The sequence below is a fragment of the Spermophilus citellus genome (genome assembly GCF_964194105.1).
Source record: "Spermophilus citellus genome assembly, chromosome: X".
NCBI lineage: Eukaryota > Metazoa > Chordata > Mammalia > Rodentia > Sciuridae > Spermophilus > Spermophilus citellus.
Window position 1 is genome coordinate 26008386 of NC_138190.1, and position 26196 is coordinate 26034581.

At 34.7% G+C, this 26196-nt stretch overlaps 1 protein-coding gene across 6 annotated transcripts in view; it reads right to left on the reverse strand.

Annotated features, from left to right (window-relative positions):
* DMD (dystrophin) overlaps nucleotides 1-26196 on the reverse strand; it is a gene marked incomplete at its 3' end in the record, with an annotated part of 2539585 nt that overhangs the window by 712011 nt on the left and 1801378 nt on the right. For 5 of the 6 annotated variants that reach the window (XM_081277778.1, XM_081277780.1, XM_081277776.1 and 2 more), the window contains one exon: nucleotides 15365-15473. In XM_081277778.1, coding sequence (XP_081133904.1) covers nucleotides 15365-15473 — 109 coding nt within the window. The remainder of the gene's footprint in view (nucleotides 1-15364; nucleotides 15474-26196) is intronic. The other variant, XM_081277777.1, reaches the window with a different exon arrangement.

The following is a 26196-nucleotide window of genomic DNA, read 5'->3' on the forward strand; positions in this document are numbered from 1 at the left end:
CATTATCATCTCAATGGCTTGCTGGTGTCACCTTTCAACCAAAAATGCCATGCTTCATTCCTACTTGGCTATGGCTCTCAGCAGTTTTCTACTTCTTTTTTTTTTTAATTGGTTGTTCACAACATTACAAAGCTCTTGACATATCATATTTCATACATTAGATTCAAGTGGATTATGAACTCCAAATTTTTACCCCAAATGCAGATTGCAGAATCACATCAGTTACACATCCACAATTTTACATGCTGCCCTATTAGTAACTGTTGTATTCTGCTACCTTTCCTATCCTCTACTATCCCCCCTCCCCTCCCCTCCCATCTTCTCTCTCTACCCCATCTACTGTAATTCATTTCTCTCCTTGTTTATTTTCCCATTCCCCTCACAACCTCTTATATGTAATTTTGTATAGCAATGAGGGTCTCCCTTCATTTCCATGCAATTTCCCTTTTCTCTCCCTTTCTCTCCCATCTCATGTTACTCCTCACACTTCAGATAGAGCCCTAATATCCAGAGTATACAAAGAACTCAAAAAATTAGACAATAAGATAACAAATAACCCAATCAACAAATGGGCCAAGGACCTGAACAGACACTTCTCAGAGGAGGACATACAATCAATCAACAAGTACATGAAAAAATGCTCACTATCTCTAGCAGTCAGAGAAATGCAAATCAAAACCACCCTAAGATACCATCTCACTCCAGTAATATTGGCAGCCATTATGAAGTCAAACAACAACAAGTACTGGTAAGGATGTGGGGAAAAGGGTACTCTTGTACATTGCTGGTAGGACTGCAAATTGGTGTGGCTAATTTGGAAAGCAGTATGGAGATTCCTTGGAAAGCTGGGAATGGAACCACCATTTGACCCAGCTATTGCCCTTCTCAGACTATTCCCTGAAGACCTTAAAAGAGCGTACTACAGGGATACTCCCACATTGATGTTCATAGCAGCACAATTCACAATAGCTAGACTGTGGAACCAACCCAGATGCCCTTCAATAGATGAATGGATAAAAGAAATGTGGCATTTATACACCATGGAGTATTACGCAGCACTAAAAAATGACAAAATCATGGAATTTGCAGGGAAATGGATGGCACTAGAGCAGATTATGCTTAGTGAAGCTAGCCAATCCCTAAAAAACAAATACCAAATGTCTTCTTTGATATAATGAGAGCAACTAAGAACAGAGCAGGGAGGAAGAGCAGGAAGAAAAGATTAACATTAAACAGAGTTTTCTACTTCTAAATATGGCTATTCCTTCCTGGTCTCTCTTGGTTCACTTTTCTCTGGTTGTTACATGTAGGGATTCATCAGGGTTCTGGCCTAAGCCCTCTTCTCTTCCCATTCTGTATACACTTGCCAGGTGATAACACTGGTAAAAATTAATTGATGTTTTATCATATATGCTGATAACTGTGACATCCATATTCTTAGTCTAAACTTTTCTTCACTAAGTCTACTTAGTAGTCTTGTAAACATTTAAAAACAAGTATGCCTAAAATTGAACTCATGGCCCCTCTGAATCCCATAATAGTTCATATTTTAGTAATTTCCACTGCCATCCACCTAGTTTGTCAAGCTAGGAATCTGAGTATTTTATTTGAGTTATTGATTTCTCTCCCCTCTGTGCTTAGTCAGTTACCAGGTCCTATTGTGTCTATGTTAAGAGTCTCTTGAATCTGTGCACTTTGTTTCCATTCCCTTTCTCCACTCGTTTAAGTCATCATTGTCTCCCAAATGAATTGCTGTAACAGCTGTCACTATACCTCCTATCTAGTCCCTTCTCTATTCTTTAGCTACAGCATCCCTCTAAAATACAAATATAGTCATTGCACCTCTTTAAAATACTTCAATGGCTCTCAGTTTCCCCTTAAATAGAATGTGATTGATCTCTCTAACATGACTTAAGAAACAATCTAAGAACATACCTGCATTTTCAGCCTTATCCAGATCCTCCTCCTTGATACATCTTTCCTCACCCACTCATGATGCCAACTCAATGCTTCAGCTATACTGATATAATTTAGGAATTACCAGGTTCCTTTTTATCTCCAACATTTACTTGTGCTGTTTTTTTTCTGCCTTGAATACTCTCCCCCTACTTGTTTGTCAAGAAACACCTACTTACCATTCAAATTTCATCTTCAAAGTTTCATTTTACAGAAAGCTTTCATTGACATCCCTCCATTACACCACTCCAGATTGGGTGAGTTGAATTATCCTGGTTCTTTTATAGTGTTTTTATGCTAGTATTTGTCACATATAGTTACTTAATTTTGTACTTTTTGTGAGTCAAGGAATCATCTTTATCTTGATCAACATTGTATCTCTAGCATCCAATACAAAAAGGGACACTAAGTTTCAAAAGATATTTTCCTATTAGCATACTGTCAAATTAAGCAGACAGATACATAAAACCAAGTTGAAGAAGGAACTTTGCCATTAAGAAAAGGAGTGTATTGGAAATGACTACTCATCTCACCAATATGATAACATCTGCTGCTTTTAACAACATACTTTTGTCTCTTTCCTACTAGTTCACAATTTAGTCTTACTCAGTTGAAGTGGTATTATCATAGCTCTTTTCTGCTTATCTATGATGCTACCGAGGGAAATTGTTCCACCTTTGTGGAAGTGTGTTAACAAAATTCAAAGAAAGCTCAGATGTGATATACAACATTCTCATCTTTGGAAGTATGAGCAATAATTAAATTCCACATGATATAGAAACAATTACCTCTATGTAGGTATAATAACATGTTTTTTTCAATAATTAAATATATGAGACTTGTTTCCATAAGTGTAAGGAAAGCTAAAGTTTGCTATCCCTTTTCTTGTATTTTTGCTGCTGAGAAAGAAAAATGTTCTCCAAAGTGAGGACAAATGTTTTTGCTTAAATCCATTTATATAATTACTATTTATCATTTTGCAAGTACTAGAACACTCTTAAGAATTGTACCAAGAGGTAAGCCATGTCTTCATTCTTACCATGAGGAGATTTAAAAATTTCTATCCTAAGATAGATAAATAATATTCTTGTTTCTGAGTAAGAATTAAAAACACTGTCAGGAATATTTTTCTCAATAGGAGAAATCTTTAAAAAATCAGTGAAACAAAATCAAAAGAAAACTTAGAGGAATATATTCAACAAATTATATTCCTTCTACTAGATAATATGAATCCATCAGCAAGTATTTATCTAAAGCCAGGGGCCAAATCTGTCATATGACCTGTTATGGTTTGAATATGAGTTGTCCCCCCAAAGCTTAGGAGATACTGTAGCAATGATCAGAGATGAAATAGATTATGAGAGCTGTAACCTAAACAGTGGGTTAATTCATTTGATGGATTAATATTTTAAAGGTCTACCGTATTAAGTGATTACTGTAGGCAGGTAGGGTGTGGCTGGAAGAGGTAGTCTCTAGGGCTGTGCCTTTGGGGTTTATATTCTGTCCCTGTCAGCTCACTTTCTCTCTTTCTCTGCTTCCTGGCTACCATGAGCTTAGCAGTTTTTCTCCACCATGATGTTCTGCCTCAATTGGGCCCAAAGCAATAGAATAAGCCAATTATTGACTGACACCTCTGAAACCTTCAGCTCCAAATAAACTCTTCCTCCTCTAAGTTGGTCTCGTCAGTTATTTTGGTCACAATGATGAAAAGCTAACAAACCACTTATTTTTATAAACAAATTTTATTGAAATATCACTCTAATCGCTAATTTAGAAGGCGTCTATAGCTGCTTTTGTACTTTAGTAGTAATATTGAATGACTTTAATGGGTACTTTCTGACCTGGAAAGCCAAATGTATTTACTATCTGTCTCTTATTTTTTTTTAAAAAAAAGACTTTGCAAATTTCTGATCTAAAAGTTCTTTGAAGTGATTTATATTATTAAGCTATATCACTTTCTGAAACAGTGAATTCAATAAATTAATTACTCTATAAATAAGGGTTTTTAATTTGTCTCAAATTACAACTTACGGTCTTCAAAAGACATCCTTTAATCAAAATGTGCTCCGATTTGATAAATAAATTTCTATTCTCACTACTGTAGTTAAAAGAAAAATGGGCTAGAAATAAGAGAAAACTTCTACCTCAGTACTCCTCTTATTTAGTTTCTCCAACTGCAGTAAAATGGTAATCTTCATTCTTCAGGGGTATTTTTGAGATCAAAATAGATGTTATGCACATGTAAAGAATTTTATTATTTATGATCATAAAGATTTTAGTGCTTTGTTTTTTTTCTCAATTTCTGGCCTTCTAACTATAGTCATAACTTCTCTTAGTTGATATTCAGTGTGGAAGTCTGATCAACCTTCGTATTCATTTAACTATTCTGCCATGTCCAATGTATTCCTTCAGTATGCACTCTCTTAGCATGGCTTACTACTAACCTCATTTTGTCTGCCCCATCAGGTCTGTTCATGCATTCATCTTAATCCACTTGCATCTGCTGCCTCGGTTCACAATGGCTTTTACTAAAATGCTTCAGGTTTATCCAGATAGGAAAAATAAATTCTAATCCATGCTTAGGCAGGATGCAGGTTAGTTGAAAGGTCAGCAATAGCCATTTCTGATGAGTTCCAACACTGCTGTTAATTTTGCTCTCCTTTATTCACAGAAATTTCAGTATCACCTAGACCCATAGTTTTTTTTTTTTTTTTGTATCTTTTAAGCACACAATCACTTCATCAAGTGAAATACTAGAAAGCCTACCATGTGAAGTATAAAACTGGGGAGGGCCACTGGCTGGCTGAAATTTGAGATGGGAGGCAAAGGGAAGTATGAGGATGTTTGGGAGGAATATCTGCCCTTGAGGGCTAAAGGACAGGCTTTCCAGAAGAGATGGTTTGTATGCTTGACTTGATGAAGTCCCAGCCAACATTCATTTCTATGATTTCATGGTGTAGTAGACAATGTGGTTCACTTATTCACCACAGCTACTGAACAAAGAAAACACTAGGGAATACTTCAGAAAATCAGGTCTGAACACAAAAGAATTTACCAAAGGGGTTGTGCAGGTCTTTAAGAAGAGATTGAATCAAGTGCTGTTTAAATATATATCTTTAATTGATTTTGAATTACATCAGGACAGTAGACTATGGTATCTTTTAGTCTTTTCCAGATCTATTTTTTTAAATAATTCTGCTGTGGTACTGGCAGTTTGACCTTGGACTGACAGATATAAAACTGGGAGAATAAATAAAGCTAAATAGTAACACTGTGGGAGAATCAGGCCTATCATCTCAATGTCTTTTTCCATCCCAATGGCCTCTTATCTTGCAGGGAAGGAAGGAAAAAAAGGAAAGAAATAAAAGAAACTACATATTTCTTTTTACTGAAATCACTTCCACAGCTCTGAGGTTAGCATTAAACTTCAAGAGTATATGTAAGACCTAATTCCACTGACATAGCTTTAGTGTAAGATTTAAATGTCATGAGAGAGAGGAGGATGAGGAGAGAGCACTGTTGGTGAATTTTATTTTAAAAATATGCTCAAAAGCATGAACAATATGGAATAAATAATTCAATAATGTATGGAGTTTGTGTTCATAGAGTGTGTGACAAAGACCCCGTATGTTTAACATAAAGGGCAAAAACAGGCACAAACTTTAGAAAGAGATACATTCAGGGCCATGCTGTGCTCACTTAGTATCTGAGTATCTTAGGGATAACAATTCTCTCTAGGCTCTAGTTTCCTCCTATGGTAAAAAAATAATAAAAATAATGTGGCACCTATCTTGTAAGGGGTTGTAAGAATAAACAAAACAATGCACATAGAATATTTAGCAAAATGCCTGCTATAGAGCAAAGGCATTAACTCATGTTATCTCTAAGATAAATATTAGATATGTTTGGATCAATGCAAAAGCTGGGGGAACAACTGAAATGAAAGCAGGTATTATTTTTGAAAACAGCTAAAATATGCCTATGTATTACTGAAATAGACCCAGACTGTGAAACCTTAGAGACAGTCTAACTGAGTTAAACATGAAGTGACAATGTTGTTTTGCCTGATTTACATCAGACCTTTGTTGTTAAAGCACAATTTCTTCAATATGCTCAATATGAAGCATTTATTCATCCAGATAATAGATACAAATCCATGCATTCAAATGTTCCTTGGAGTCAGAGATCAAGATGGAAATCCCCAGAATCATAGAGATTTGTGTCTATAAACTTGCTTATTATATTCACATTCAAGGATGTGGGAAGGGGTAGTGTCAGCTTTTTAACCAGAATCTTTTCATTACTTCTCCCTGTTGGGGTTGCAGCACATGCTGTGAGTGACCTCCAGAGATTCCTCAAGCTGTATGCAGACAGCAAATTGAATCTGAAAGCTTTATTAGACAAGTTTGTCTTTCAGCTGGTGGGAGTGGATGTCAGCTATATTAGAAAAAATAAAATTTCTTGTGAAACTGGGTCCTGACCTTGAAAAAAATCTCAAATCAAAGTGCACAATTCAGTTCTGAGTTATGTCCTTATTTTTAAAACAGAGTACAGGTTCAAAAGAGAAAGGCACATTTTACCTAGACAAGTAGGAATCAGCAAGAAAGTAATAAAACTTCTTTTTTGATCATGCTGGACTTAAAGCAAAAATGCTTTTCATAGGGTAAAAATATGTTAATATTCAAGCAAATGACTCACTCATTTCAATATGAGAAGGAAAATTACCTTCTCAACTTATAATCCATATTGAATATTACAGAAAGTTTATTTATATTTTTGATCCATAAAATTTTCTGACAATAAGGAATGATCCAGAGAAACAAAGGTGACAGTAGAGATTGGCTAATTTGTTTTATTTCAACATTGTCTCCTACATTTATAGTGGTGTGTTATTTATTTCCTTCTTGTAAAAGTTGCAAAACAATGATTTTTTTGAGGGGAGGGTATGATAATTATTCCAAAAGCAGTATTTGAAGATATTATCTTTCCTTTTTTCTATGGATGTCTATGTTGTAATTTAGGCACTGGCGGAGTTAGTGCTATTATCAATTTTACCTAAATATGATACCTAGATTCAGATTCTGCCACCTAACAGGTAGAAAAGCATATATTCACTTAATTCCCCTGATATTATAATTATATGGGAAGGTTGACTTATTTGATCCAATTCTAAAATAAATGTACATGTTCATTTGGTCAAAATATGTTACTTGAATGCTTACTATATGCAGGTCTTTGAATCAAAACTGGATATACATGGGAGTAGAATATAAATATAGGAAACGAATCTATATTATAGACTTAATAATGTAACTGAGTTATGAGTAGAGACTATAATTATAGAACAAAGTCCAATTCTGAAGCCCACATTAGAAAAACAATATAAAAAACAAAGTTGGGAGGATGGAGGGGGGCCTGATTTTTTTTTTAACATTTGAAAAAGAGCTTTTCTATTGACAGGTCATGAGGACTCATCTGATTTATGCTAGAAAATGAAAGTTTGAAGGAAGATTAAATAACAGACTTTAAAGAATGAATGAACATTGTCTACATGAACAGTTAGCAGAAATGTTCTATTCTTACTGAAAAACATAAATTTAGACAGTAACTGAAATTTGGATTAGGCAGTTAAAAGTCGAGTATAACAGCAGTGGTGGAACTCTACCTGCTCTTCATTAAGGAGAGAGTAGGCGGGTAGCCTTCTGAAGATTGCTTCTGAGAGAGAGAGAGAGGGAGCTTTTACCAGAGATAGTGGGGAAGAATGAATGACCTCTTAAATGCCTTTCAGACTACAATCTTAAAATATACAATTTAAGTGTAAAACTGCTACAATTTCCTTTTGGAATCTTCTTTCTTTGAAGGTAAAGTTATATTCCATTTTAAAACTCTTCAGTGAAGTTTCAGGAAACATTAGGAATAAATGCTGAAACCTTCTGCTGTGAGCTGTAGAACACCTATTCTCATGAACATGTTGAAGTAGTTCCAATTTTCCCGAAAAATATGACATTTGATATTATCATACATAGTGATTTTTAAGCAAAGGTCCTTTCTAGGTGGAAGCTACATAGCATTAAGAGGGTTAAGGTAATTTTACTGTAATCAACAATTTATTTCTGTGAAAATGGAAGACATGGGGAATTGAAAAACTCTACTGATCAGAATACTTTATTTAGTCATTGGTGTTAGTCTCCTCCCCCCAGCCCCCAACTTCCAGGAATGCTTCCAACAAGCATTAGAAATGATGGATTAGAGCTTCTTCTCTTTCTTTGCCAGTTCAGACCCCAAAGCTCTAACCGGAACTAGTAGCCAAGCAATAAAACTGTGTAAAGGTTGAGAAAGGGAGAATAAAGGGAACTCAATCATCACAAAATGAGAAATTAACATGCAAAATATGGAGCTTTCACAGTCTATCACTATCTGGTATATTAGCAGTGATGCCATTATTGTGTCTTTCCTACTAACCAGGGAACATTGTTGAAGATACTGGCTTTAAACCAGGAACCCCCTTCCCCCACTGCCTAAAGAGAGAGATTCCTTTCTGATAAATGGGAGCAATACTGAGGCCTCACAGGCAGGGATTACTATGGTTATTTCTCTTTGTACAGGGTGACACAGATCATTATACTTCCCACATCTTCATCCCACTGATGCATACAAATATGTTTTTTAAAAAAATTAATTAGGTATTAATGCCAAGAGTTGGAAAGGCCTCATAATAGCTTGGAAATGGTCTAAAATTGAGTGGTACCACCTCTTCCTAGGTGTTTGAGAGGGATCTCTATGCAAGAAGGGGATGCGAATGTGAGAACTAATTGACAACTTTCTTCTTTTATGATCATTGCAGAAGAATAAAGGCTATTTTCAAAATAAGTGTTTTCTCACAGTTAAAACCAAACAAATAAATAGTAGTATGCCAAGACTGCATCTAAGCTGCAATTAACCTCATGCTTTTCTTAAATTGTCTAGGTATTTAAAATAATTTAGAAATGGCATCGGAATGCGTTTTCAACTCTGGTAAGTGGAGTTCAAATAATAAATGTAAAACTAACTTCTATGTATTTGATATTTAATTTAAATATAGCCTTCAAATTCAAATGAAGATAAATAAATCACTGTTTGAGACACAGAGCACCGATTATAGTATATGAGCTTTGCAAACACAGAAACTTTGCTTTGAATATCCATTCTGCTTAATTTCTTTGAAAACTTGGACCAATCATTTAATCTTTTTGATTCTCAATTTTCTCATCTGTAAAATGGGAATCACTATAAAACTCATTCAAGTTGTATAATTGTGACACTGTTTCCAATACCTATTGTTTTAATTTAGGTTCCCCTTGAGAAGAAGTAGACCTTGAGACAGATTTCAGAAATTTAACTGAGAGGTGGTCTCAGAAAGTCATAGTAGAGAAGGAAGAAAATTAATAGAATAGGCAAAAACCTTACAGAGGACATGTAAATAAGCAGATTATTACTCCAGGCAACTGTAGTCTAGGTCACTGGAGACTTTTGGTGTGAAACTTCACACCTCAGAAGTTTCCTACTCAAGAGAGGAAAGAAGTTTTGGATATTTATCCACCAACTCTCCTCCATTGGTGGTCAATTGCTATTCCTTCCCTACTATTTTCAACCTGCTCTATAAGGTGGGTAATCTTTTTCTCTGTCCAGAGAAAGCAGTTTACAGGTACTTGTTGCTAGAAGCATTAGGTTTTCTGGAAGGCTAAGTGCTAAGGGAATTTGGTTAGGGCTCTAAAGGCCAAATCTGACCTACCTTCCCTGTTTTTGTATATAAAGTATTATTGGAATAGGGCCACTGTCCTTTTATTTATATATTATCGATGGTATGATTAGTTTTAGTCCACAATACAGAGTCGATTGTGTGACCTGTAAAGCTTAAAGTATTTAGCATTTGACCCTTTACAGAAAGAGTATGTTGATCCCTTATCTAGTTCACAGCACAACTGAGATTAGAAAGTAGGATTCATGACCTCTAATGCTATCGTTCCCTATTTACCTTTGAGACTTGCTCTCTTGTCAAAATTAATTACAGGAAGACATGATTTTACCAGCATTTAATCAACTAGAATCTTCTATTAACTGGCATTTCTGTATATCTCTATACAAATGGCAATTTACTTTCATAGCTATTACTCTAAGACATTTGAATCAATATCCTGATTTGGAATATTCACATTACAAATGTTCTATATGCAATTTTGTTCAAAAATGCTAAATGGGGCTCTATAGAACATGAGTGTTCTCAGGCCCAGCAGCTTGTGGATAAGAAAGGATTCACACTGACATTTACAACCAGATTTGTTGGCTCTTTGCCTCCATCTGTCATGCAGGCCTTCAGACCCATGCAAAGTCCTGACTAGCTTAATGTTTATTAGCTTATCTAGAGAAACTTCATATAAGTATGCCTATCTTCCCACAGTTCTTGGCTAGGCAAATACTGCCTAGTTCATTTGCTATCCACCACCTTGAGCTTCCACATTACAAAACTCTTAGTAGGGGGAGGAAGGGATTGAAGGTGCTGAAATAACAAGTGGTTCCCTATGACATTCATAGTACTCGATCCCACTGGAATCCCATTCAGTTGCACACAGCAGTAGAGAGGATCTCCTTCTTCCCCACCCGCCATAGACCCATGGTGCTAGTTTTCAAAATGTAGTCCCTGTATGAGCAGCATCAACATCACATGGGAACTTTATATAGGTGTAAATCTTACCCCAGATCTACTGAATCAGAAACTCTGGGCTTGAAGCCTTACAATTTTGCTTTAATCAGAAATGGGTGGTTTTAATGGATGGTAAAATTTGAAAGCCACTGACAGAGTATTGGATGCAGACCAACATTTCTGTGTCCACTTTTCACTCCTTCCCCCAATGTAGTGGTTTGTGCATAAAGAGAACTACCATAAAGCCTCTTGTCCTAGTAGTGTCTGCATGCCCTTTTCAATGTGACACTACAATTCTACCTTCATGAAATGAAGTAATTTCACATCCCCTGGAATCCAGGCTGACCTTGCTTTGACCAATGGAATGTAGCAGAAGTAATGTATAAATTTCAAAGTATAAACATCAAGAGGTCTTCCACCATCCTTCTCTTGGAAGGCTGCCCTGAGAACATCATATAACAAAGCCCTAGTCTAGCCTACTGGAGGATGAGAAGCTTTGTGAAGGACTGAGATTCTCTACCCAAGAGTTGTCAGATACCTGAGTATGAGTACTTAAGACCATCTAGATCCTGTTCAGTTGCCAGATAATGGCATTCACATAGATAACACCAATCAGGGCAATCAGATTAACTATCTAACTAATCACAGAACAAAAATCGCAGATCTACAGAATTATGAGCAACAAATAATTCTGAGTCATTGAGTTTTGGGGTGCTTTTATGCAGCAATAGATAATTGCTACACCCAAGTATCCAAGGGACAAAAATTGCAGAAGTTTGTTTCCAGCATGCTCATTGTCCTGCAAATTTAAACAATTTATACAGCTCAAGCAGAACTGCTGCATCGCATTATATACTTTAGGTAAATAGTCACAAGGGAGCTTGCTTTAGTGTTTTTCAAAAGTCACATTGGGTCTCAGTGTCCACACATACAAAAGAAAAATATTCAACTGGATGATAACTTCAATGATTACTCCAAGTTCAGAGTTCTATGCTTCTAAGAAATTCAGACTAAACTGATTTCTTCTACTCCTTATGTAGAAAAAACAAAACTACATATCACTTTTACTTCCCATACATCCAAGAGTGAGTTAAATTAGATTAACTACAGGCTACCTGCCTCTCTATCTAGAATTTCCATTAGGCTCTTGGACAGAGAGATAGTACAAGGCACAGCAATAAAACAAAACAAAACACTGGCTTTGGAGCTAGATACACTTGAATTGGAACCCTGGTTCTTTTTCTTTCCAGCTGTATGTCCTTAATCTAACTATTTCCCTTCCAAACCTTGGGCTGCTTACCACTTAAAAAGTTGTTTATAGCCATATGTACCTTGAAATTATTTTTGAGAAGAAAGATATAAATGTTCAAGAAGTTATGCATGCAATAGTAGGAGCACAATGGAAAGGCATTATGGTGAATTATAAATTCTATTTTATTGTAATATAGTACATGAAATAATCATCATATATCAAAACCATATTATAAATTAGATTTTTATATTGCATTTTATTTCAGATTAACTTTGTAAGTGTCACAAAGTCAGGAATACAAACAATTCTTAATTCTAATGTTTAAACCACCACATGGAAGAAAAAAAGTCTTATTTGAGTAAAGCAGCTCTGGCTCTGACTCCCTGTTGATTCTTTTCATTCAACATTTGTATGTTTAACATTTTGACTTTATGCCCAGCTCTGTGTCAGTTTGCCTCTGCTTTTGAAAAAAATTCCTTTTTTTAATAATTTTTTTGTTGTTTTTCAGCTCTGGCTACAACACCACCAGCTATCAACAATAGCTTGGGACTGAGAGTACACCCATAATCTCCCTACTGGCAGCAACATGGAGCAAGTGGTGGGAAAGCAAGGAGCCACTGGGATGGGGGGTCTTCACTGGGTGGAGGGGAAGAGGTAGTAAAGGATCCCCAAAAGACACTCTTACTGCTTCCATGACTATTTACCTTACTCTCTGCTAGTATCATTGGTCTCCTTGATATTCCTTCATCTTGCTACTACTTTAATGCCTTTGCTCTACATGTTCTCTCTCCACCTGAAATCTTTTCTGCAGATGTACACATGGCTCACTGCTTCACTTACATAACCTTTGTGATACTCTCAAATATTCTCTTAATGCAATAGTTCACCTGACCACACTTTAGACAATTATGCCCTCATCTCAGTTCCCTTTCCCTCATATCCTGATTCCTTGTTCTCTATAACTGTTTCTCAAATTTAGAGTGCACACAAATTACCTGGAGATTCTATGAAAAGGCAGATTGTGACTCGGTAGACCTGAGGTGCTTTAGTCTGATGCCCAATACATAGAAGTTACTCTATTAAATACTGGAGTTAATGAAATACTCATGTTGCTGGAAATCAAAACTGGAGCTTGGTATTTTCCATTACAAACATCAGCATTACATTTAAGGATATTACATGTTAAAAAGATTTTGGTGCTCTGGCTTTTGAACCTTGCTACCATGTGTATAGTGCCTTAAAGGAAGGCATAAACCCCTAAATTTAGAATTCAACAAACTGATCAAAAAGTCACTGAACACAATATCTTCACAGAATTACAGAGTCTGAAGCCAAATGTACCAGAGACAACTAGAAAACAAACACTAATAAATGATTATATAGGGACAAACTATGCATATGTGAGAGAACCAAAAATTACAGCTCATAAAAAGGAATAAACCTCACATAATTAAATATAAACTTGATATAGAAATTTTAGCATCCCATGTTGGTGAAAAAAAACATAACGCTTTTACATCTTTTTCAAGTCTCCAATGTCATTAAATGAACCTCTGATGACTGCTCAGAAACCCCAGGGGGCACATGAGATATGCTGTCCCCAGTTTGTATAGCCTCTTTTAATACAACCACTATTTATGCCTTCTATTGAATTATGACTATGCCACCCTGGATGTTTTGTATATTTCTACTTGATATAAAATAAAAATCAACTTCACCTAAAGAACCAGTCATCATGCTTTTATACTTCAATTATTTGATCTTTGGAAAGTAAACAAGGCAAAACAACAACAAAACACCCAAACATGTTTTTAGTTCTGCCTCACTATAGAATTTATACGGCAAATAAGTTTTCTGGCTTCTTTCCTGAAAATCAAAGCCAGCACTGAGATTGCTTTGAGATTTTATGTATACTTTCTATTAATGACTGAATAAGAAGTGAAATAAACTCAGAATTTGCAGGAAAAACAGAAGCTCTAGGAAAATGAAGAAATTTCCTCTCTTAAGTTGGCTTGTGGTAGTCATAGCTTAAAGTTTTTCTTTTTCTTTTCTTTTTTTTGAAACAAAAATGGAAGAGCTTTTAAAATTGGTTTTAGCCAGGTGTGGTGGCACAAGCCTCTAATACCAGTGGCTGGGGAGGCTGAGGATGGAGGATTACAAGTTCATTGCAAGCCTTAGTAACTCAGTGAGGCTGTAAACAACTTTAAAATACCTGGTCTCATTGTCATACAAAATTACATATAAGAGGTTGTGAGAGGAATGGGATAATAAACAAGGAGGGAAATGAATTACAGTAGATGGGGTAGAGAGAGAAGATGGGAGGGGAGGGGAGGGGGGATAGTAGAGGATAGGAAAGGTAGCAGAATACAACAGTCACTAATATGGCAGTATGTAAAAATGTGGATGTATAACCGATGCGATTCTGCAATCTGTATTTGGGGTAAAAATGGGAGTTCATAACCCACTTGCTTCTAATGTATGAAATATGATATGTCAAGAGCTTTGTAATGTTGTGAACAACCAATAAAAAAAGAAAAAAAAAGAAATTGCTGAGTTAAGATATGGGCCTGGGTTAGTGACATAAAACTTAAGATTAGTCCAGTCATTGAAGGTATAGCTGAGGGAAATTGCACTGTATAGCAGCTGGTGGAATATTGTATAAAAAAATTAAAAATTTATGTTCAAGTAAAAAAAATACCTGGTCTCAAAATAAAAACTAAGAAAATGGCTAAGGATGTGGCTCAGTGCTAAAATGCCATTGGGTTAAATCCCCAGTTCTCCCTATCCCCAAAAGAGGTTAGTTTCAAATGGAACAGAGAGATTTTAACAGGCCTATGTGGGTTTTTTGTGATTTTTAAAGTCATACTCAAAAGACATTGTATAAATGATACAGAATTCATTGAAATGGAATTCTTGTGGATTTAGCATTAGTGGATATTCTGGTGCTTCACTTTGATTGAAAAACATCCATTCTTGGATGATAGATAGGAATACTGGTTGTTTATCATTTTTCTGTCTAGGAATTTCTTCCAGCCTCAGAAAAGTGCTTTTCCAAGTTCTCCATGCTTACAGAAGGTATCCCAGAGGTAATGGCTGTGGCTGGATCAGGAATACAAAGGTGAGACCTCTCCTTGCAATTCAGTGCAGCTCTCCAAAGTCAGCTTAGATTTAGGGCTCCTGAATATTCTGAGTTTTCTGTTAAAACCACATCAGGTTTCAGCTTTTCCCATTCCTTCCTCTATAGTTTTATCTTCAAAGAATGCTTCTCAATAAACCTTTGCCATATAACAAAAATTCGAATCACAGTCATTTTCCAAAGAACCTACTCTAAGACCTTTTGCATAGCAAATAACACCAAGATTTATCCCTATCTGCAGAATTGGAAAATAGTTTTCCCTTTCACTCAGGGATCACTACATAGTTATGCTTTTGAGTAAACAGCTAAAGCAAAAGAGAATGGGATGTAGTATACTTACAGGCTCCAATAGGGGTCAGTCCAGGAACAAGGTCAGGGTATTTTGCCCTCAGCTCTTGAAGTAAATGGTTTACTGCTTCCCACTCAGTGCTCAGATCTTCCAGCTTCTTCTTTAATAGAAAAGCACACATTATTTGAATTGTTAGTTGATTATCACCTTGACAATAACTTAATTCCTGAAGTTAATTCATTTTATGAATATAATATTGGATTTCTATTATATTTTACTTCTAAATTAACTTTTCTGGGTAAATTTCCTTTCAATGCAATTATAATTATTTTAGCCAACTACCCTACAAATACTTATTGATTGCTGCATATAAAGTCTTCCTCCAGGCACAATTTCTTTTTTAAAAAAGTAGAGTGCAAACATTATTAAAAAAAATACGAAACAAATAAAAAACAGTCCTCAGCACTTGACTTGACTCTTTAAAATAATATCTAGGGGTGCTGTATACTAGAATTATCCAGAGAACTTTAAAAATAATCCTAATGCACTAACTCAATTATATCAGAATTTCTTGGAGAAAGAAGCTGTGGAGGACATGGGGATACACCACCTAGAGACCCCACAAGAAAATGCTCTTGTCCTAGATGGTAGAAAGACATCCTTCAGCTGTGAGTCCCTTCAGAGACTTTCACAGCTGCAGAGAGCTGTGTCCTCCAAGCACATGCTCGGGCTTCACTCAATGATGACTGATCAAAGTAAGGATATAAAGATGTGGCCAATTTGGCTCATATCAGTACAAGTTTGAAAGGTCATTTCAGCTGCAGAACTTCCAATGGTGTCAGCCAACTGTTTATGGCTAGCGGTGTGCTGGTGTATGTACAACAAATGGTTCTCTGATTTTAGTGTTTGTGTTTCTGTGCTGCAAATTTTAAATTGTTTTATATATATATATTTACTAATATAATGCCAAATGACTCTCAAAATGCCTGCAAACTTAATAGTAGCTCTCCTGAGCTAAAGTTGCTGGCTCCAGCACACCACTGGGCAGAAAAAAGATAAGTTATAGCCACTAGAATATGAGTGGAAGTGATATCTGTCAGTTCTGTGCTGAGACTTTTACAAAATAGAGTTGGGTATCTAGACTCTTTTTTTTTTCATTTTCTATTAACTGGAAGCAGAAGACATTAAAGGTACTAGTGCAAACCTTCTCATGAATTGGAGGGGCGGAATTAAATTCTAATTTCCTAGAGCAGTGGTTCTCATACTTGAGAATAAACAGGATCACCTGGAGACCTGATGAATTGGTTCCAAACCCAGAATTCTGGATTCAGTAGGGCTTGGGTGGGGCCCAGGAATTTACATTTAATTTTTTTTTTTTTTGTAATTGTAGATGGACAGCATGTCTTTATTGTATTTGTTTTTATGTTTATGTGGTGCTAAGGATCAAACTCAGTGCCTCACATGCGTGAGGCAAGCTCTCTGCCACTGAGTTACAGCCCCAGCCCAGGACTTTACATTTTTAACAGTTTTCCAGATGATCCCAAAGCTGATTGTACATGACCAATGTTGAAGGTTTCCATTATACATAATGAGTTACCTAAGTATCTTCAATGTACTGGCTATGTAGCATCCTTGGAAAAATACAAAAATAGGCCTTCATATCATTTGCAATACAACTTAATTCTCTTCGGAAACATTAGTTGAGAAAAGCTGCCAAGGGAATGGCAAAGTCAAAAGATGGATGGAACCTTGGTTTCTATAATAACACAGGCAGGAAAGCTGCTTGAATAGAGACACAAACACTGGGCTGTCATTTAAACAAGAAAAACATTTCTACTGTGTTAAGTGACTGAATTTTTAGTTAGAACTAGCAAACCTTCCTAATATAGGAGTAATACACTTAAAAACTTCACCAGTGCACTGAGTGTTAATAGCAGCAATCTTATATAGCTGTAAATTCCTAAGTTTATTTTGTAGAGTATACAAATAATTTTATTGACACTGGATGTCATTAAAATGAATAACAGAAACTGCATCTCTAGTCTGAAGGTTCAGAGTTGGAAGACCCAGAAATTACAAATTCTTTACAGAGGTGTTGAGTAAATAGGAATGGTAATGAACGCAACCTAACTGGAATGTTTTATACATATTGTGGTTTAGTGCTAATGATTAATTTAGTGCCAGTCACTTCAGTAAAAACATTCATTCATTTATTTATTCTAGAAAATAAATGTTCAGCTGCTCCTCTGTGCCAGTCTTTGTGCCAGTTACTAAGTTTACAAATGAAGATGATCACTAAACATTCACAGTCTTGTGGAAAAAAATAGACATGTAAGAAAATTACAGTTGAGTTGTGGGGGAATAATAATGATTTCAACAAGATACACTGGGGAAACAGTTTAACTCAGCCTGGAGAGGTCAATAGATTGCCTAAAATTCTAACATATGAATTGGTTTTGAGAGATGACTAGGGTTTGTTAATAAAGGTGACTTATTTTTTCAGAAAAGTAACTTTTGAGGATCAGGCAGAGAGAAGACATTCCTAACAGAAGGAAGAACATTTTCAAAAGCACAGAGACAAGAGCCACTGAGTCTTTTCAAGAAAATGCAGTTTGTCCTGGTTATCTGGACCAGAGTTTATAAGGAATGATATGTAACTGCTAGGCCAGATCCAATGACAATTTATTAAGGTCTTGTAATGTGAGGTTATCAGATTCTCTTCTAAAACCAGGGAGTAGATGGAGGTGTTTAGAGTAGAGAAGTGATGTGATAAGATTTGTGTTTTTTAGTGTGGAGTCTTTATCAGAAGGAAGCAGAGACATGAATTGGGAAACTAATGTGGAAATAGGAGTGAAAAGTGATCTGGATCTGACCAAAGAGTTTGACCATGTAGAGAAAGGTGAAGGAGTGTGTGTGTGTGTGTGTGTGTGTGTGTGTGTGTGTGTGTTTGACTTTGATCTGAGAAGTGCTGAAGAGAAACTTTCGAACAAGAAAGTTAAAAGGCTTTAAATCTACTCTTTCAGTGTGTATCTTTCCAGTTAGACTATGTGCCTTTCATCTAGTCCATGTTTGGTGTCCTCTTTATGCTGAATCCAGGGCTTCCTAATAATATTTGTTCAGTAAATATTTCTGAATTAAATCCAATTAAATAAAAATCGCTGCTTGAACAAAAGAAAAGAGAGTTAACTGTGTGTTCCTATACAATGTGAATTACACAGCATGGGTGGATTCTTATAGAATACTTAAAGATCTCATGTAAATTTTCCAGGTGAATAATAATTTACTAGGCTTTTATAATTCCTAATCAGACTGTTTTCGAAAAATTAATCTCCTAAGCCATGAACTAGGTGATAGCTATGGGAAAAACAAGACTTATCTGAAGCATAAAGCTATAATTTCAGTGGCAATTGGTTATTGCTGGTAGAAACATGGTCATATGTTAAAAAAATAAAAACCAACATAACCCTACTGATCATATTCTCATATCACTGTATGAAAAAGTTTACTCAGTTTACTAATGACACAAGGAAATACAAGAAATTTTGTTGGGGCATTGTAGGGAATGGAGATCAACACAGGTGTATGCCCAGAAAGTGGAAAACTTAATATGATGGATACTTACAACAGGTAAATTGTGTGCAACAGTTAAAATCAACAAACTAGTTGTATATAGAGCAATGTGGATGGATATTTAAAACTCAGTGATGAGTTTTCAAAAAGCTAAGAAAAGGTTTATAGTACAATAATTTTATGAATTTAAAATAAACTTATAAATGATATTGAATGTTTTAAAGACAAAGCAGGAAAGAATATGGTAATAGATATATTGTCACATTTCAGCACTTCTGTGTATTGGTTATCAAACACAGCAATTAAACATTAAATTTTATAATTCTAAAATTAAATAAACTATTAAAACAAAGGCAAAGTAGCTGGGTGAGGTGGTACACACCTGTAATCCAGATGCTTAGGAGGCTGAGGTAGTAGGATTGCAAGTTCAAAGCCCCTTCAGTAACTTAGTGAGGCCTAAGCAACTTAGTGGGAGAGACCCTGTCTCAAAATAAAATATGTACTAAACTCAACTCAAAATGGATCAAGGACCTATGAATTAAACCAGAGACCTTGTGCCTAATGGAAGAAAAAGTAGGCCCAAATCTTCACCATGTTGGATTAGGCCCCAACTTTCTTAATAAGACTCCTGTAGTGCAAGAATTAAACACCTAGAATCAATACATGGGATAAATTCAAACTAAAAAGCTTCTTCTCAGCAAAAGAAACAATCAGTGAGGTGAATAGAGAGCCTACAGAATGGGAGCAAATCTTTACCACAAGCACATCAGATAGATCACTAATCTCTAGGATATAGAAAGCACTCAAAAACCTTAACACCAAAAAAAAAAAAAAAAAAAAACCCACCACAAATAACCCAATCAATAAATGGACCAGGGAACTGAACAGACACTTTTCAGAAGAAGACATACAATCAATCAACAAATATATGAACAAATGTTCATCATCACTAGCAATTATAGAAATGCAAATCAAAACTACTCTATGATTTCATCTCACTCCAGTCAGAATGGCAGCTATTATGAATACAAACAACAATAGTGTTGGAGAGGATGTGGGGAAAAAGGCACACTCCTACACTGCTGGTGGGACTGCAAATTGGTGCATCCAATCTGGAAAGCAGTATGGAGATTCCTTGGAAAACTTGGAATGGAACCACCATTTGACCCAGCTATCCCACTCTTCAGTTTATGACCAAAGGACTTAAAAACAGCATACTACAGGGACATAGCCACATCAGTGTTTACAGCAGCACAATTCACAATAGCTAAATTATGAAACCAACCTAGATGCCCTTCAGTAGATGAATGGATAGGGAAATTTTGGTATATATACACAATGGGAGATTAGTCAGCATTAAAAGACAATAAAATCATGGCATTTGCAGGTAAATGGATGGAGCTGGAGAATATAATGCTAAGTGAAGCAAGCCAATCCCCCTCAAAAAATGAAGGCCAATGTTTTCTTTGATTTGAGGATGCTGACAATGAGCAATGAGGGTGGGGATAATGGGAGGAATGCAGAAATTTTAATAGGGCAAAGGGAAGGGAGGGGAAGAAAGGGGGCATGTGGGTAGCAAAAAAAAGGTGGAATGAGTTAGACATCATTACCCTAAGTATATGAGTGAAGACACAAATGATATGAAAATACTTTGTGTATAACCAGAGACTTGAAAAATTGTGCTCTATGTGTGTAATATGAAATGAATTGAATTCTGCCATCATGTATAACAAATTAGAATTTTAAAAAGTATATAATAAAAGAAAAAAACAGCTGGGAATGTGGCTGAGTGGTTAAGTACCCTGGGTTCAATTCCTGATTAAAAAATAATAATAAAATAAAATACAAAACAAACACCCAAAGGTAACAAATACTAAACATTCACCACTTCCTAATTGAACTATCATCTATACTCTAGAAGTTATTTATGTTTAATGTGTCCAATGTCATGTCAAAAGATCTCTTAATTTTTTTTTTGCTCTGAATGCATTTATTAGCATATCAATGAATATACTTACTTTTATTTCTTAAAAAGTGAGGCTTAAACCCAAATGTAAACAAAAAAAATGCCTCTTATCAGTATGGAAAACCACCATTGAAGATCATGACATGTAAAAGATATCTTTCTGACATCAGAAAGCCACCATTAAGAATTAAATAGTATAAAAGGCTAGTGAATAATGTATCCAGTCTCTTGGTTCCCATGAGAAGTTTTAGAAATTTCACAAGGACAGAATGTTAAGAGGAACTAGAAGCAACCATGCTGATATCAGAAAGTAATAATAGATAATAGAAATAAGACAATTAATATAAAATTTGATAACTAAGATGTAGTAATCATGGTCATTCAATGAAGAGATGACATTTCAATATATGGTTAACATATGGTACCATGACTCATCATACATCATTTAACTAACAGGAAATCACTTGTACAGTCTGAGAGAAAGATGGAGGGAGAGAAGAAGAGGGAAAGGGAGAAATAAAAGGAGAAAGAAGGGAGAGTAGAAGGATAATGAAATCAGAAATCGATTTAAATACTTCTGGAGTATCTGTCAACTATTCTACTCAACAATCATATGCTCCCAGAGAGAGTGGACAAAGAGATGAAAAATTACTAAATTGTGTTTGATGGTTACATTTAAAGATATATATTTATCTTATAGCCTGGCTTCTAAAAGGAAATTGACCACTTTATTTGGGCCTCAGCAGAATAAAGAATGATCTGCAATGATCTTCAACATGTCTCACGTGCATCACTGTATGACAGCTGATGTTATAGTGACAACCCTGAAAATTAAGAAATTTTAAATTACATTATGATTTCGTTCTGAATTCTTGGGTTTCAGTCCTAATTTATTACTACTGATTATGTGATCCTTGGCAAATCAGATAGGTCACTCAGATTTACCATCCTTGAAATGTGGATATAATACCACCACCTAACTCATAGCTTTGTTGGAGAAACTAAATGAGATGTTTAATGTGCAAAGAACTCTGTGAACTGTAAAGTACTATAAAATTGTTGGTTAGATATTATGCACAGCTTAATGAAGCAAAACAGAAGATAGTCAATAAAATTTTTCATTAAAATAGTTACAATAAAAATATTTCAGTGCTTAAAGGACTAGGTTTTGGTTATCTTGAAAATAACATATATATTCAATTTTCCGTTTATTAATACATAAACTCTGAAAAGTCTACCCATTTATTCAAATATTATCTGGCCCAGAATTATTTCCAGATGGGCAAATTAGGGGTCATTGTAATTTCAAATGCAGAGGTGGGTTTTAAAAATTAAGTAGTATCTCTGATGGTCCACAAATGCCTAGGTTTCAAGGGGTCAATTTTTCATAATTATTAGCAAATGAGATCAGTTATGAAAGGTTACAGGTTTTGATTTGGCTCATCACAAAAATATTCTTGTAATTAAAAAATCTGGTTTACTTTAAAACTTCAAACTGATTATATATCATGCAAGTTTTTTTCTGTTTTGTTTCACTTTGGTTTGTGCTTCTCTGGCATGTGCCTATATTTTCTATCACCTCATCTTTTCTATGAGGATGTAAAATGCTTTTAGGTAGCAAGAAAAAAAATGTTTGGTTGAAGCAACCACTTCAGTGCTCTTCACAAAATAAATTTTGAACAACACTCAGTAAAAGTATATAAAAGTTAACATGTTAGCAATCCATAAGCAAATTAAAAAACAAACAAATATGTGTTTAAACTCCAAATTCTTTAAAATGTAAAATCAGTGGGATGATAGTTATTATTTCCTATTCTTGACTAGATTTCCCAAATTTTTAATCTTTGTATAGGCTCATTAAATTATAGGTCCCCTGCTTTCCTCAGATGAGCTCTGAATTCAACAATATGGATTCATATTTTACTCAAAGTGAGAAAATTTAGTTTCATCATAGGTGATTTTTGCAGTTGTATTTTTTTCCATTGTACATACCTTTGCTTGAGAATAGTTGTTAAATGTTAAGACAATTATAACATATGATGTGAAATTTCTTCTTTATGAAAAGCATAAATTAATTGTAAGAAAAGGTGATTTCTTACTATAGATTTCCTTTTTAATTTAAAGTGAAATATAGTTTTAAATTCTATTTGAGTCTGAAATTTTTAAAATTTAAAAATCTTGTATCTTGCACTTCATTAATGCTTGGCATGTAATTATTATCTGTTGAATAAATCAAGGAATCCACTTATGGCTGTATATACATAGACATGCATGTGAACATTGTCATTGAAACACTTATGTCTCTATGTCTGTCTTTTTAAATGTATTTAATACAAGTGAGGGCCAGAGGTAAAATTCAAATTTTAAAAATGCTTGCCTAGTTAAAGCATGAGCTACTGAATAAGCCCAAATGGAGACTCTTCACCCAAATACTTCCTCAGAAAAGAATGATCTCATAGTAGACTCTTTATCATGTCTTCTATGTCTTGGTGGCTTTATTTTGAATAATATAGTTACATATTAGTGTGAAATATGTAATATTTCACAAAAGATGTGTTTGGGATGCTTATAAAAGCAACGTGACATGATTTGGTTAAACAAAAAGAAAAGAAAGTCAAGAAAGTTGATAAACCATTAGCAATTATTCCTAGTATATAACCTCATATTCACCAGTGGCAGAAGTAATTGTTAACAAGTCATGTTTTTTTCCTTTGGTACTAGGTATTGATCCCAGGAGCACTCTACCACTGAGCTACATCCCAGACCTCTTTATTTTATTTTGAGACAGGGTCTCACTAATTTTCCCAGGCTAGTATTACAAGTATGTGTGATATGCCTGCTAAACCTGTAAACAAGTATTTTAAAGATCATTTATAAAAAGCAAACAAATAAGTTAGTCTATTGGGGAAATATAGAGTATTTATTTAAGAAAAAATGTAAAGATCAGCTTTTCTAATACTTTGTGAAATGGGTATTGAGGTTTGGGATAAAAATTCCAGTGACAGCAATGAGAAAGTGAAAAATGTCCCTACTGGTAGATGACAAATAACTGGAGATATATATATATATATATATATATATATATATATATATATATCCTAATTTCTAAGTGAGATATGTATGTGTGCATACACACACACACACACACACACCCCTCACTTGAAAGACATAAACTACAGCGAAACAAGGCCATCTGCTACCACAGAAATGACTACTAATATGAGGCACTGTTGCTTCTTTAACAGTGACATGGTCTACTCTTGATTTAATCCTCTTACCTTCTAGGTAAAAGTTAGGATACCTCATCACCACATTGACTCTATTTCTTGACAGCATCTATTCCAGACATGGCTTCCACTTACCTAATTCCTCCTTAGAATCAGTCAGCCAACTAAACCCTCCTAGAGGCTCTCCTTAAGTCCTCTTACTGAGATGCCCCACAAACTCCCTGGAGTGCTTTCTCCCCATGCTGTGATAAGCTAAATATTCCTAATTTTTTGATTACAGGTATGTTCCTAGTAGTTTTTAGATGGACGGCTTTAATAGCATCATGTGGGGATTCTCACAGCAATATTATAAATACCATAGAAGAAAGACTCTGAGCTCTAGAATTCTGGAATATACACATAAAGAATTTGAGGGCTGGGGATATAGCTCAGTTGGTAGAGTGCTTGCCTCGCATGCACAAGGCCCTGGGTTCAATCTCCGGCACCATGGGGGAAAAAAAAGAAAAAGAATTTGAATGAAGTTATTTCATAAAATATAAATGTTGAAAAAACAATATTTGTAAATTAATGTTATTTCATTAAACGTAAGGTTTGCAAATATGAAAGTACTACACAATTAAGAAGTTAAATATAATTAGACATTCAGCTATCTTATCCATATCCCCCCAAATTTATATTCATAAATTTCTCAAAAGTCTATTATAGGGGCTGAGGCTGTGGTTCAGTGGTAGAGCACTTGCCTAGCATGTTTGTGAGGCACTTGGTTTGACCTTCAGCACTGCATAAAAATAAATAAATAAAATAAAGGTCCATCGACAACTATAACTAAAAAATATTTTTAAAAAGTCTATTATAAATTTTATCTTCGAAATAGGAAAGTGGGAGTGTCTTCATGTTCATACTGTTCATACAACATGATTAGAATTTATTCAACCTCTTATAGTCTTTTGTCTCAGATATAGTACAAACTTCTGTTATTTTAAAAAAGAAATTCTATTACTCATGTATCAATAAATTATAAAATACCTCTAATATTGTTACCTTCTTTCTATAAGTCTCCCAACTCTTTCTGTTGTTATTATGCTTACTGAAAGAGTCAGTTAAAATGGATTTGATCATTTGAAGACAGTCTGTCATCTCTATTGATTTCTGATGTTACAAAATATTGTACCAGTTTAAATAAGACTATATCCATGATAGGTAATTTATAAAATCCAAATATTGTTGTAATTTTAATGATATTTAATTGGGCAACATTTTGACCAACAACACACTAATGAAATTCAGATGTTGTTATAATTGTAGTAATATTTAACTGAGTAACATTTGGATAAATAAGACATTACTTGACCTGCTATAGCATATATAAATCTTGATGCATGATGAGACATACATCAGTTGTGAGTAATATGTTAAAGATCAATCAGCAAAACAAAACCAAACATAAAACGAAACAAAAAACTTAGGAAATTCTTGAAATGTTAAGATATTGATATTGGCAGTAGAACAAACTTGTTTGGACAAAAATACCCCTAGCTTAATCTAGTTAATTAACAACAAAACAGCTGGGAAAATTAAACATCCCTAGTTGTGATTGACTGTAATTGAAAATGACTAATGATGCTGTAATTTTGCAAATTATATCTGAGGAAATAATGCCTGGAAGATTATACTTGCCCTCTTGAAAATTTGTCTACAGCAATTACTTTGTGTTTAAGGTTGGGTTGAAACCCTTTGACCAAATATATAAGACTCCTCATATCTTATTTTTACTATTATATTTTAAAATAATTCAAGATGAGGAAATAAAATATAAAGTTGATGTAAGCAAGATTTCTTTTGATAATATAAAAACTTAACAATTCAAACTATCTGGCTTTATCTTATCATTTCAGTAAGTGATATTAAATTCCATTAATGCTCTCAGTTCTGATATATGAAAGATGATATAAGCATTTCAAAATCAATATATATGTAAACATTTTAACAGAAAATTAAAAATGAGTATGAATGGAAGAAAATGACACTTAAATGCTAAAGTACTAGAGAGTTAAAAAACAATTTAAAAAAACAAAGAACAAATGGTTTATTCCTTCTGTAGTAGTTATTATTGTCACTAA